This window comes from Talpa europaea (assembly GCF_964194135.1).
Source record: "Talpa europaea genome assembly, chromosome: 16".
Classification (NCBI taxonomy): domain Eukaryota; kingdom Metazoa; phylum Chordata; class Mammalia; order Eulipotyphla; family Talpidae; genus Talpa; species Talpa europaea.
The window spans coordinates 18161583-18176319 of record NC_140084.1 but is presented as its reverse complement, the minus strand read 5'-3'; the positions used below and the strand labels follow the sequence as shown (position 1 = coordinate 18176319).

The 14737-nt window shown below is 50.9% G+C and overlaps 1 protein-coding gene across 1 annotated transcript in view; it reads right to left on the bottom strand.

Moving 5' to 3' along the window:
- The window catches only part of PLCG2 (phospholipase C gamma 2), a gene marked incomplete at its 3' end in the record, with an annotated part of 131541 nt that overhangs the window by 64639 nt on the left and 52165 nt on the right, over positions 1-14737 (bottom strand). Inside the window, exons 5-8 of the mRNA XM_084257077.1 lie at positions 11308-11392; positions 9670-9753; positions 993-1036; positions 338-410 (exon numbers count right to left, since the gene is read on the bottom strand). Of these exons, the coding sequence (XP_084113203.1) occupies positions 338-410; positions 993-1036; positions 9670-9753; positions 11308-11392 (286 nt within the window). The remainder of the gene's footprint in view (positions 1-337; positions 411-992; positions 1037-9669; positions 9754-11307; positions 11393-14737) is intronic.

Genomic DNA, 14737 nt, shown 5'->3' with positions numbered 1-14737 from the left:
CATGTCAGAAACTTCCCCACTGTCAAACACCCTCTGTCAGTCAGGGAGGACTTCCTGGAGAAGTGGCACCTGAGACAAGATGAGGGGGGAGTGGGAGCAGATGCCCACCTTCCTGCCCACCCAGCCCGGTGCCTCCTCACTCTTCCCCATTCTTGAGGGGCCTGGAAAGGGGTTAGTATGAAGTTATGTGGACTCATTCCAGAGTCGGAGATGCCAAAGCAGCACCACACAGGGGAGCACAGCTGTCCCGGGTGGACAGGCAGCCAGGTGAAGGTGCGTGGCAGGCAGAAGAAGGTAAGACATGCCGGCCATCCCCCCAACCCTACCCTCCTCTCACCTGCTGTTCATGTAAGAGAAACCGCTGGAAGTCGTGCAGGTGGATGGCGGAGGCATCCGGCCGGTCGGTGTTGCTATCCTCGGGAAAGGGAGAGCGTTTAGACAGGGACACGCACCACAGAGGGGAAGGGAGGGCACTCTGCCACCTAGAGAGGACAGCTGAGATGCCCCTACCACCGCGTCAGGTGCCAGGCAAGCCAGTGGAAAGATGAAGATGAAAGAGAGGGTGTGCTTGACCCAGAAGGACTCAAAGAGGGGCCCTGACACCTTAGACTGAGAGTGGGGCCCTGTCACCTGCACTCAGGGCCCCCAGCTGGTGTGGGACACCCCTCAGGCTAAGGAGCACCCCAGGAAGTATGGCCTTGTAAAAATCTATGACCCTGGCCCACTCTGGGAAAGGAGGCCCTGAAGTATACAGGTTTCCCTACAGAAGTTTCCAGACCACCTCCCTGCACACCACAAATCCCATCACTGCTGCTCATGTTTATCCAGGCCAGAGGCTCGCGATGGCCAATCTCTCAAGAAAGGGACCCCAGAGAGCCTGCTTAGGACGGGGGGTCCTCCAAGGGCCAGCTGGCTGGCTGGAAAGATCCATGAGGACAGCAGTGTCTGGCACAGTCCCCCCAAAAAGCAATTACACAGAAGAGGTGTCTCACCCCAAAATGAACACAGAGGAATCTTTTTTGAATTCATCCAGAATCTGAAATAGAAAACAGAAATACATACACACAATAAGAACATTAGCCAGGTCGAGCCACTTGATACAAATGAACAGACTTTTGTCATTGTTAGATTATCATTGCAATCTGTGCGGCTTGCAAAGACTCTAATATAAACAAATCTTAGAAAGCAAAAATGTGCAAGTCTTCCTCATCCCTTTCATGGGCTTCTTCCTGAGACACAATCATTTGATCATCTAATAAGTGTCCTAGAATCTGGTTTGGTTTTTTTAATATATTTTTGTTTTAAAGATTTATTTATTTATTTATTTATTTATTTATTTATACAAGCACCGGGTACAGTCAGAAGTGCGGGAGGGTGAGAGAATTCACCAGAGCCAGAGCAGGGAACAGAACAGGCGGAGTGACGAAATACACTGCTGAGGGGGGCCGCGGGTGGCAGGAGAGGTCTGTGCGCCATGTGGGACCCTCACCAGTGGCCGGGGATCGAACTGGCGCTGCAGAGGCTGCGGGCAGCTTCACAACCCAGCGTTCAACCACTGCGCCACCAGGGGAGGCCCTGTTTTATGGATATTCATCTAGTCAGATTTCCTCATGTATCACATACAAGTTTCTCAACATTTCGTTGCTGTTTCCAGCTTTCCTTCATTTTCTGCAAGCTCCACTGCCCGGCCTCACTTCCTAAAAACCAAATTATAGTCCACGGTGTGTATGTCCCAGGCTCATGCTATTCAACCCAGTTTCGTCAAGAACGGCCTTGTATCCTTTCATCTTTCTCCGCTCGTGCCAGCATTTCCATCGGACTGATTTTGAGACAGGAAAGTGCCTGGACACAGGGCAGGTCTGAGCTCATGAACCAACAGATTTGCCAAATTCTTCTCCAACAGCTCTGGCACCCCCCAAAAGATGCACACCTGTCCTGCATGCCCCACCCCACCCTCACCTCCCACTTCTCATCCTTTACATGTCAAAGAGCTCATTTCTGCTCTTCAAATTCAAGAAGAATCAACCCTCCTCTTAGTGGCCTGCTATGTTCCCACGGGTGAAATGATGATGATGGGAGCTCCTCCCAGCTTCCACTCACACCAACTGAGCTTTTTGCACACACAGACACACACTCATCCACACTATGTTCACTTCCGGTTAGGTAGCAGTACTTTAACCATCTCCAGTGAGACCTGGAAAAGCATTTGAAGAATTCGGGGCGCAAGGGACATGCAGCCACTGCACAACTCCTGCTCTCAACTCTCCAGGCCTCTCGCCAAACTTCTTGCATGATGTGGAAAATCAACATTCTAGCAAGGGAACCCACAGTCCCCAGAAGCAGTGGGAGATCTGTGAGAGGCTGTGCTCAGATGCATGACTTTTTTTCCTAGAAAGATGATCCAGGGCTTTAATCAGCAACTCCAAGAAGTGGATCACCCAAAAAGGTTAAGAGCCACTCTTAGAAAAATTCAGAAGCACTTCCTTCCATTCGTGTGTAGTGTACAACACAGCTATTTATTTCTTAAAAAGGGAATTTTCGGCAGTGAATGCTGTTACTCAGACTCATCTGGCACTGATGTCACCACTCAGTCTGGTGCAGATGGTCCAGGAGGCCAGATCCCTCCCAAGCCCAAAGATGGGGCTCCTTACAACTGAAGAAAGCCATATCTGCAGCCCGCCCACAATGCTGCACCCCAAGGGGTCCGTGAAATGAGCCCGTCCCATCCTTCCCTTTCACTGACACACAGGAAAAAAGCACCAACTTGAGCCAAGCAGGGAGCTGTGAGGAGAAGGGGCTGCAGTTGTAGAGAAGCGCCCAAATCAGGGCCACAAAAGGAAGACCCAGATTCCCCTCCCCTCCACCACACCTCCTCCAGGTCATCCCACCCCCAGAATCCACTGGAAGGCCCTTGATAGAGGGCCTTGGGATTGTCCTTGAGGGAATCGCTCTCCCTCCCCTGGGGTACAAAACAGGGCAGGGAATGGACAGCCTGGTCCCCTCCACTTGATCAACCCAAGTGGATTCAAACCTGGTTGCTCAGTTCTCACCGAGCACCCTGCTGGATAATATACTAGGATCGTGGCAGAATTCAATGGTGTGGGGAGGCCCGTGGGGAACAGAGGTGAGAAGTGAAGATGACTTTATGGACCATCCTTACCTCCATCCCCAGAACCCTCATCTTTATCTATTTCTGGCAGTGAGATCACATCCTGTCCTTGGGCATCAGATACCATCCCGACTGGAAAGGTATCACCAGTCCCCAGCCCTGAATATCAGCCCCCTCCTCTAAATGCCAGCCCCCTCCCCTGAATGCCAGCCTCTCATCTAGCTGCGAGACTCTGTGGCCTGTCTAGCTGGCATCTCCCTCCAAAAGCGCAGGGAGGCCATTTGGGGGATATGCACTCCTGGGAGCCAGCCGTAGTACAGGGAGAGCCATGTCTCATGCTCTCTGGCCAGAGGCCAAGCTAGTATGTAAGAGTAGCATAAATGACCCCCGCTGGGTCCTCCAAGACTCTCCAGGACAGGGGCCTGTAGGGGGAGGGCACTCAGAGGCCCTAGGGAGATGATTTTAACCACTGGGATTGGCACATGCCCAGTAAGGTAGGCATTGGCCCTGCCTGGGACACACCAGTCTTTGGACCCCAGGAAATGAAGGATGACCTAGCTCTGCTCAGCAGATCATCGGGCCCATTTGTTTCTGGGAGGCCAATGGGGAAAAGTGCAGACATGGAAAAGCAAACAGATTCATTGCTAACTTGGGCCCATCCATCAGAATAATCTGCAGTAATCACCACATCATCACAGGACCTTACCACTCACTTTGCACACGCAGTTGTACCATCTAAAACCTGGAAGACTAAACACTAAACTTCTCACTGACGGTACCATCGCTGATATGATCACAGGTAGGTCCTAAGCACTTCGGTTTTCTTCCCATTTATATGCTTTTGCATTTATATACTGTCCCATCACACTTCCAAATAATGTTAAACTTGTACACAAAATTTAATATAACAAACCAGCTTTATGCAGCTTATAATAAAATATATTCAAACCTGAAAAATGAGTATCTTGTAAGTGCTGCAGATCCTCTGCTCCACTGTGGTGAGAGAGGCCAGGACACTGGGAAACTCACTGGTTCTGGCCAAGCTGGTCTTTTTGAAACAGCACAGAGCAGGAGTCAGCTGCCGCCCCTTACCCTGGGGCTGACCCTGCCTTGTGGCTGACAACCATGGTTAAGGTCATGTTCTCAGGGCCACCCACCTCTGTTGGGTAGCTGGCATCTATGAGCTCTTTCCATCTTTGCAACAAGCATTTAGGGTGGGTGCTGTGAGCCCCATATAACAGAGAAGATGGGGGTCAGGACATATAATATTGCACTTAGCTAAAATGAATGCAAAAGGGAAGAGGAATGTCTCCTTAAAGTGCGTGTGTGTGTGTGTGTGTGTGTGAGTGTGAGTGTGTGTGTGTGTGTGTGTGTGTGTGAAAGTATGTGTGTATGTAAGGTTATTTCCTATGTCAGCAGGCATCATGCTGACTCCGAGAGGATAGCATGGGTTGGAGGGGTTGTTTGTTTTCTGGCACTTTGCACAATTGGGAAGGGATTCGAATTCATTCTTTGAATTGCACTGGACATCATTCATGATTTGGGTTCACAGGGACCCACGGTGCACAGACTTGTAAGACAGCCCCAACACCTCCACTCCTAGCGATGGTGTGCTCCCTGACACCGTCCCTGGAAATTGCAAGAGTGATGTGACACACATAATTATGTGCATGTGATGACATGATGATGTCATATATGATTGTAGACCTGTCTTGCTGGCTTTGAGGATACAAACAGCCATGTAGGGGAGCCCCACGCACGTATGGATGGCCTGCAAGCAGCCACCAGTTAGACAAAACTAAAGCCCTCAAACCTACAAGTGCAAGAGGCTGAAAGTTGCCACAACCCCATGAGCTGGGAGGCAGCATCCCCTCAGTGAGTATCCACTGAGACCACGCCCCCAGCTGAAATCCTAAGTGTAGCCTTGCAAGACCCCAAAGCTAAGCCCCCGCTAAGCCATGCCTGGATGCCTGGTCCAGAAATTAAGGGAACAGTTGTCTGGGGCAATATTGCTATGCAGCAATACATGGCAGATGTAGAGCCCAAAGCACTGTCACAGTAAACTTCCAGGGGCAGCAAGAGCAGAGCACCCGAAATCAGAGGGTAAATCAATGGTGACCCAACCCCCTCATCCTGCAGGAGAGAAATGCAAGTCTAGAGCAAGAGCTGGACTGGCAGCAGCCAGTCATCCTCACTCACACTTAGCCTGTAAATGCCTCACCCCCCAGCCTCCACCAACCACAGGGGAGTCACTGGGTAGGCAGGGAGGCAGCTAAATGTATATTAGAAGCTGAGGATTCAATTAAACTAAGAACAAAAGACTACAGTGTCTGAGGTTGGCTGCAACTCAGAAGAGAGTGAAGGCAGAGATGGACTAAGGTCGCCATGACTTGGTTGCCCTGAGGCTGGTAGGTGATAATGGGGCTTATAAATACTATTAGCCCTGCTGTAGACATGGTTGAAATTTCCCTTGAAAGAAAGGTTTAGGGCCTCCCTGGTGGCACAGGGGTTAAGACACAACCTATGAAGCAATCTGCAGCCACTGCAGCACAAGTTTGATCCCCGGGCAGGGAGCTACCCACATGGCGCAGCAGACCTCTCCTGCCTCGCCCGCTGCTCCCCTCAGCAGTGCATTTCAGTCAATCTGCCTGTTCTGCTCCCCACTCTGTCTCCGGTGAATCTTCTCAGCCCCCATATCTCTGGCCTGTACCCCCATTCTTGTATGCATAAATGCATAAATAAATAAATCTTTTTTTAAAAAAAAAGAAAGGTTTAAAATGCTAAGACGTATCAGTGGCTGGGTACTAAAGGTGAGCAAAGGAGAATTCAATTCCAGCTCTGCAGCTTACCAACTGCATGACTTTCAGTGAGGAACCCCTCTAGACCTCAGTTTCCACATCCATAAAATGGGGATGGTACTAGAACCTTGCTCACAGCACTGAGGGGAGAATCAAAAGTCTGGGAATGCAGCACTGCACCCAGCATGATCTACACTCATAATGCTGCCCTGAGAGCAAGGTAGGCACATCCCATCCTGTCAAGACACCCTGCAATTTCTCTTGCTGGCTTTGCCAGCAACTGCTGGCAACTGCTGCCCAACTTCTGAAACATGACGGCTCAAGAGCAGCAGCAGAAGAAGGTGGTCACGCACAAGAAGGAAGTGGCCACTTCACACCAACAGCTACTGATGGCAGGGACTGTACCCTGGATTTAGGCCTGGGGGGTACCAACTGCCACCAGCACCCCTGCCTTGGAAAGGGGCCTGCAGAATCCAACTGAGCCCCAAAGGGCACAGAGCAAGTTGTCTCTGCCCCAGCTGTCAGGGAGGAGTTCAGGAAGTAAATTATATGCTTGCAGAGGAGGGGCATTTACCACTGAGGTTTCTCTAACTGACCAGTACTTATCTATGAGCTTGGGACTGGGCTACCCAAATTCCATGTCGATGAATTAAAATACACAGCGGCCACGCTGCATAGTCATGCACTGCAGGGACGAACAGCAGGGGCTTCAGACCAAACAGTCTTTGTGGCCAGAGAGGCGACTTAAATTAGTAGAGGGAGCTGGGTGGGGTTGGGGCTGGGCAAACCAGAGGGCTTCTGCTTCCTTTCTACTCAGAAGGCTGTCGCCATGAGCAACTCAGGACCTGTATGTGGCCAGATCTTTATTTTTCTCCCTAGAGAAGATAAAAATCTGAACCTTCATATGAAATCTCCTAAATTTCAAATGTAAGCAATTCATTTTTTTAAATATTACAACCATCCTGGCCACCAGCAGCAACTAAATTTTTCCCTGAGAGGATCCTGAGAGGATCCCAGAGGGTTCAGGGATTCTGCAGAAATCTGACTCAATTTGCTTTTTTGCCCTCTCATGTATACACACATATGCACTCACCTTCAAAAGAATTATTTTTTTTAAAGTACACATTGAGGGCCTCCCTGGTGGCGCAAGGGGTTAAGACGCAACCTATGAAGCAATCCGCAGCCTCTGCAGCACTAGTTCAACCCCCAGCCAGGAGCTACCCACATGGTGCAGCAGACCTCTTGTGTCTCGCCCACTGTTCCCCTCAGCAGTGCATTTCAGTCGATCTGCCTGTTTTATTCCCCACTCTGCCTCTGGTGAATTCTCTCCCCCCTCTACACCTCTGGCCTGTACCCCAGTTCTTGTATGCATAAATAAATAAATATTTTTAAAAAATGAAAATAAATAAAAAACAAAGTACACGTTGAAATAGAGCTGACATGAAATTTTATCAAGAACAGACCATCTCTGGTTAACCTGCACTGCCAGGTGAAACAGCTTTTGCACAAACTAGTCTCAAACTTTGCTTGTCCTCTGTCTGAAGAGATTGCACCCTGAAACGTAAGGCAAATGATTATAAAAGCTATCATCTGCAGCAACTTATCTTAGGTGAATCAAGTGTTCTTACTCCGGGTCAACAGCATAAGACAGAAACTGTCTGGATTTCCTGGGTACACTGTTATGAAAACACTGTCATTGTTTTCAAGGGAAGACAATAATGCAGGGCACATGTGTTAACCAAAAAGGCACTTTCGCTCTTTTTCTATGCAGCAGAGTGTTTTGTTTAAACTTCACAAAAAAGAGGGTCGGGGCGCATAGTCTTAACACCTATGTGAAGGGATGGATGTTAACTAGATGGAGGGTGGTGATTATTATATAATATTTACAGAGAGTATGTTATGCTGTACACCTGCGTCTAATGTCATATGTCAATTATAGCTCCGTTTTTAAAGTCTGTTATAAAACATTTTGTAACTGATGACCTGATTTACATACCTATATTTTATGGAGGAGGCAAAGTGAGGAAGAAAAACATGACTTTCCCCCAAAATCACTAGATCAGTTAGAGGTCAAGTTGGGGCAGAATCCAGTTCTTTCAATTTCCCAAGCCCACAATCTTTCTACTCTTGGCCAACTAAGAACAAATTTTTACAGGGTAAAAAGGTGAACACAGTACCACTGAGTTTTTTATTCTGTAAAATAATGTATTTCCCACAATCTAGGCAGACAGGAAATGCTTCTCCCATTTCTCAACCTCAGATACCTCCCAACCCCATGGCCAGGGATCACCTATCGACCCCCTGTCCGGGCGGATACCTGCAGCCCCATGTGCACAAAGCAGTTAATAACTATCCTCCAGCTACTTTCACGCTCATCCCTTTAAAAATGCCAGCATCGGAGATCCCCAGGCCCTCCTTCATTCCTGTCAAGAGCCCAGCAGGGGAAGAACCATCACCCATTGCACAGGGGAGAAGAGTAAAAACTGTGTGTGGTCAGCGGCTGGCCCGGGGTGGCCTGCAAGCTATTGAAACCAGATGCATGTGGCTGCAGGTCGCTAGCCCTTCCCACCAGCTCACAGCAATGCTCCGGTCGCCCTCTGCACCTGCAACACTCTTCTCCCAACAGAACAACAGCAGCTCCTGTTTGCACAGTGCATGCTGCCTGCCAGCCACCCTGCCCGTGCCCTGCACCCAAACCCCACTTCTTAAGCTGTATGCTTCACAAGGACTTTTTCAAGCACAAAATTAATGTGCTACTTGGAACAACAGAGTAAACGGAGAGCTGCAGAGAAAAGTGAGCCACCTCTCCTGCACACTGTCCCCACCCCCTCCAGCACACACACAGCATCAGCACTGAATACAGTGTGGGCTCTTCCACACTTTCTCCTTGCTCATAAAAACATAGAGGAGGGCCTCCCTGGTGGCGCAAGGGGTTAAGATGCAACCTATGAAGCTGTCCACAGCCACTGCAGCTTGAGTTCAATCCCTGGCCAGGGAGCAACCTACATGGCACAGCAGACCTCTCCTGACTTGCCTGCTGCTTCCCTCGGCAATGTATTTCACTCAATCTGCCTGTTCTGTTCCCCACTCTGTCTCTGGTGAATCCTCTAACCCCCCTCCCCCACCTCTGGCCTGTACCCCACTTCTTGTATGCATAAATAAATAAATATTTTTTTAAAAAAAGAGGAAAAGGGGTCATTATATTCTGTTTTTGTTGTTGTTGTTGTTTTAACACACAATCAGACCTAGCTCTTCGTGTACACCTGCGCTGGCTTTCTCTTCAAAACAGCATGCCTGTGGTCTAGGTCACAGAGATACAGCTGAAGCAGGCTAGCCAGTGGCATCATGCCACATCACGCCACGCTGTGGACAGACACAGCTCACCAGCTTCTCCTCTGCCGAGAGACACTGGGAAGTCTCCAGGTTCGGCGCTGGCATTGGTATTGGCAATGCTGTACTGGCCCATCTGCCCGTATACTCATAGCCCCCAGGGCCTTCATTCTCTACACGGGGTCCCCAAAACACCACCATCAGATCAAAATAAATGCACATATTCATTTAATTTGATAGAGCCTATTATCTTTGTCAGAAATCACATTCTCACAAAACATATCAATGAAGGTACAAAAAGAAGGCACATACATAATCCTTCAACCCCGCGGATAACGGTTGCTATTAATAACAAAGTAAATTTCCTTCTGCAACGGACTGAAACAAGGGAAAGCAAAGCATCACTGACCATTTGCTTAAGCATACTCTTACCGATTTCTGCTGTTCAAACATTAGTTTTTTATAGAAGAGATGGAACTGTTCAAAGCTGAGCTCATCTTTGTGGGCACCAATTTCCTGTAAATACAAAAAAAAAAGTGACCACATGAGTTCCAATGTCCACCACCAGCTGCCTCCTCCCTGCTATACACACAGAACAGTGCGTCTACAACATGACCTAAAATCAAGCAGACATCCTCTGAACCCAAACTGTGCCCAAACCTACTCCCTCCCCAAAGACCCCACAGGTAAGTAAGACCCTTCCCTCGAGTCCCAGAAGGGAAGCATTTTAGACTCAGCCCCAAGAGCCAAAAAGCAGAACTCCAACATATTACAAGGTCTATGCACCTGGTGGTTTTGTTGGGTTTTTTTTTTTTTTTAAGATTTATTTTATTTATACAAGAGCCGGGGTACAGGCTAGATGCGTGGGAGGGTAAGAGGATTCACCAGAGATAGAGACGGGAACAGAACAGGCAGACTGACCAAATACACTGCTGAGGGGAGCAGAAGGCAAGACAGGAGAGGTCTGCTCGCCAGCACATGGTGGTTTTTAAAAATGTAGGAAACTAGCCAAGTCTTTGGGTTAGACAGAGCTCAACTGCAGTCAAGGCCAGTCCCCTCAAAGGCTGGATGGCTCTGGGTGATGCACCTGCCCTTTCAGACCTCCATGATTTCACCTGTAAGAGGGGAGACCCACCATTATCCTCCCAGGACTTCCTGACCCCCAACCATGAAATGCCTACTGCATAAACAACACATTTCCAACTGTGTGCTTCAATGGTAAGCACTTCTTCATCTCTCTTAAATCCCTCCTTTTTCTGCCTTGTTTTGGGATTAGCTGGAGTGCTGGGGGCAGAACAAGAGTAGGCTTCCCACTCATGAGAGGGGTTAACTCTGCTGGGACCTTGTTAGTACAATGAATGAGCTTTTCCAGCAGAGGGGTCTGTGAATGGTGGTGTGAGCCCCCACTGGGGTTGCTGGGCTGGAAGGATGCTCAGTACTTGACAGAAGTGGGCATCTCTCTGGGAACCAGAAACAGTGCCTGTGCATCCCCTCTGTCCTTGCACACCCAGGACAAGTCCCACTCACCTGCCCTGGCCCATTGCTCATGGAGCGGGACTCCACCTGCGCTGGACCCACTAACAGCTTCATTACACAAGAACAGCAACAATTAAATGATGGGGGGGCGGGGCTGGTGGATGGAAGACTGGATGGGGTGGGGGAGGGGTCATACGGGTGGAGGGAAGGAAAGTCAAGTCTGACGATGCCACCGGGACTTGCAAACAAAAGGCCATGTCCTTGACAACCGATGTAAGGAACTGCTGATAATATCTCCCGAAAGAAACACATCTGCTCCAGAACCAGAAGGAAGGAAGCCAGCAGGATGGTGAGGGAAGGCCGGCCAGGCAGGAACCTTAGGTGATGTGCTTGGCTGGGCTTGAGAACCTGGTCCTAAGCTCGTCGCCTGACCCTGTCTGGACTAACAAGCGCTCTGGAGGCAAATGACTTTCCTGGGTACCAGGCAGCAGGGATCCAAGGCACGTGGCAGCTTCACGTGGGAGATGCCATCAAAAACCAACACCCCTCTCCCCCTAAGGTCACCAAATCACCAGGCTGAGCTGAGAAACTTACCATAAACTTGTCTTTGAGGAACTTGGCACTGCTCACTTTGAAGTTGACCAGGGGCAAGATGGTCTTCAACTCTCGCAGGCTGATACTGCAAAAGAGGAGAACCCCAGTCCCATCAGCCCCCAGGCCTTTCATCAGAGGAAGGGAAGCCACTCCCATCAGCCATCACCTCGGCACCTCACTCTGAGATGACCAGGCCAATTGGGCCTAGTGGGCACCAATGGGAACAGGTGGAGGCGACACCCCATGCACAAGGCTGGTCTCCACCTTCCGGGACAGCCATGCATACCCATCCCCAAGAGACTCACAGATGGGCAGAACATGGCACCAGATGACCAGGTAATCTTGGCACTTATGAAATGTTACATGGGTTCAGGGCCTCCCCGGTGGCGCAGCGGTTGTGCGCTGGGTTGTGAGGCTGCCCGCAGCCTCTGCAGCACCGGTTCGATCCCCGGCCACCAAGCAAGGGTCCCACATGGCGCGCAGACCTCTCCTGCCGCCCGCTGCTCCCCTCAGCAGTGTATCATCAGTCTGCCTGTTCTGTTCCCCGCTCTGGCTCTGGTGAAATCTCTCACCCTCCTGCGCTTCTGACTGTACCCAGTGCTTATATAAATAAATAAATAAATCTTTAAAAAAAAAAAAAAAAGAAACGTTACATGGGTTCAAAGCCACAGGGCTTCAAGGACAGGCGAGGTCACTGACTGCCGAAGGCAGGGGATGGGGAGGAGCCAACCTTATTTAAGCACCGACTGTGCCTCACGCTGCCCTGAGTGTTGTCCACGCAATCACGGGACCTAGTCCCTCCCTGATGGGACCCTCAGGGCTCAGGCCAGGCATGGAGGTGAGGGGCGCGCGAGGTCACACTGGACAGAGGCAGAGCCTGAACGTGAATCAAATCCAAAACTGCGGTCATCTGACCTGCACGGAGCTCTTCATGAGTGGGTTTCCCTTGGGTCAGGCAGCAAGAAGAGAGAGGGAGCAAGCAATCCAGACACCGAGGATAAGCAGCCATAAGAACAGCAACAGCAATGAAACCTCAAGAGCACGTTCAATGCCGGCACAGTTCCAGGGGACTCACACACACTCACGACCTGATAGGGGGCCTGCTATCCATTCTCCAGGTGAAGAAACTGAGGCTCAAAGCTTCATGGAGGTGTCACCCTCAGAGCGTCTGCCTCAGATCTGCCTGTAACCACCACAGATTTGACTGTGCCCCGGGATATGGCATAAACGGCACAGAGAGGAGGGACTCTGGGTCAAGGGCATGAGACCCACTCCTAGGGCTGGGGAACCAAGGTGGTGGTGGAGAGGGGAGGAAGCAGCACGTTACATTCACAGCTGCCCAAGACAGCAAGAGGGACTTGGCCAGCTGCTTTCCCTAATGCTACCTTGTTACTTCTGGTCTAACAACCTCTCTAGCATGGGAGACCTTCACCTGCACGATGCTTCACCACCCACCACTGCCTCGAGTCAGCACCCAGGGATTTCCCAGGACAAAAGGGCTCTGATGGTCTAAATGGCGCTGGCGAAGACCCTCTTCTGAGAATTATACTGGCCAGGGCAGAGAAAGGGAGAGGGTGGGGGCTGGAGCTGTAAGACAAGACAGGGAGAGGGTCTGGCCAAGTTGGTGACCCCTCAGGGGCTTGTCCACCACCAAAGGAGAGGTCAGAGTTCCCCAGGGAACTTCCATGCAGAACATGGCAAAGAAACCTCCCCACATCCATGAACAACAAGATTGGGGTGCTGCCAGCTGAAGCAGCTGCCTGGGGGGATCAGTGGAGCAGATCTTGGGCTGGGGCCATGAGAATGCAACACAGGGATATTGGACCCCCCTAGGTCTAACGGCCCACCTACAGTGGAAGTGAGCACCCCAATAAAGGTAGTTCTGGGTTCCCACACACTCCCCTCCCCTTTCTTCCGGACACCCACCTCCTATGTGGCTTTATGTTCACACCCAAACCCAAACAGAACAGACACTCTGATTCCTCAGCTGGCAGAGGGCCAGCAGCGTCATGCCTGTCCAGGGCAGGGCAGGTAAAGAGGTGTCCCAGCCCAGGTCATAGCCTGTATCCAAAAACTGGTCCACACTGATCCTCTGGCCTCTCCTCAGGCCTCTGCAAGGGCCCCCACAGCTCCACAAGGGGTCAGCTGAAGCACGGCAGGTCTCTAGCTAAAGCCCCCCGACCCATGGGGGGAAAGTCCTGTGTCTGGCCGCAGTGATCGTCCATGACACCCTTGTGCCCATTCCCACGGGCCCAGTCCAGCTCCCAGCAGGTGGAGAAGGGAAATTAGGGAAGTTGACTTCGGTCATGCAAATTCAGTGTCACCTGCACAGGGAGCAAAGAGCAAGGCATAAAACAAATCAATTTTTTTAGTCACAGGTCAGGGTTGGGAAGGGAAGATTTCTTGGACCCAGTCAAGAGCACGATTTATATTTAAAAAAAAAAAAAAGGAAACCTGGACATCAAGTAGGAACAGTGATGCCCAACCACCCCCACCCCCAAACCCTGGAGTTTGGCTGCTGCAGAAAAGTTGTTTCTCATGGAAAGATCATAGGTGCACCCTATTCTGAGTGCACCCCAAGAGCAACCCATGATTCCCCATGAAGTGGCTGCTGCAAAGCCAGTCGCCACCAGTGGCTGCCTCTGACCCTGACCCTGCAGAGATGTTAGGAAGCAAAACGATGCTCAGATCAAGGAAAGCACCAGGAACTGTGCCAGCTCCCAGCTGCCTCCTGTCGCCCGGGTCTCTGCTTTGCTCTGCAGCTCCTTTGTTTCCCTGCAGGAAATGTAGGCGGCAGGAAAGGCAGGGAAGCTGGCAGAACAGAAGGTAGTGCCCTCACCCTGGCACCTCGGTCAAAGTTCCTTTGGAAGAAATCCCTCAGGCCTCCGAGAGCCAGGGGAAAGGCGGGGTCCTGTCCGTGTTGATGGAGCAGAGGGCTCTGCCCACAGGAGGCAGGGTGGGAACAGGCAGGGAGAGCAGGTACAGAACAAGAAGTCAAGTCCAGAAACAGACATCCTCTCTGCCACAGGCTTGGGACCAGCTACCAGACCCATCTCTACAAAGGACTGGTGAGAATCTGTGCTCAACCTGAGACCCAGAGGGAAGCTTCCAGGTCCTGACAGAAGGAGACGCAGACTCAGAGTCCAATCAAAAAGCCAGGCCCAGTGCACATGCAGGGGGGCCCAGGAGGGCTCCAGGCATCCTCCCTGTGCCAACCCCAACCATGAGTCACCTCTAAGTGCACAGAAAGGAAACGCTCCTGGGAGGCACCCCCTCTGAGGTTGAAAGGGCCCAGTGTGTGCAAAATACTCCCACACGGGACTCATCCCGTCCCCACGGGTAGCCCAGGGTGGGAGGCCACACAGTGAAGGTGGATAAGATAAGAGAAGGGAGGGGGAAAGGCAGATGATGGGGCATCCCAGAGGAAGCC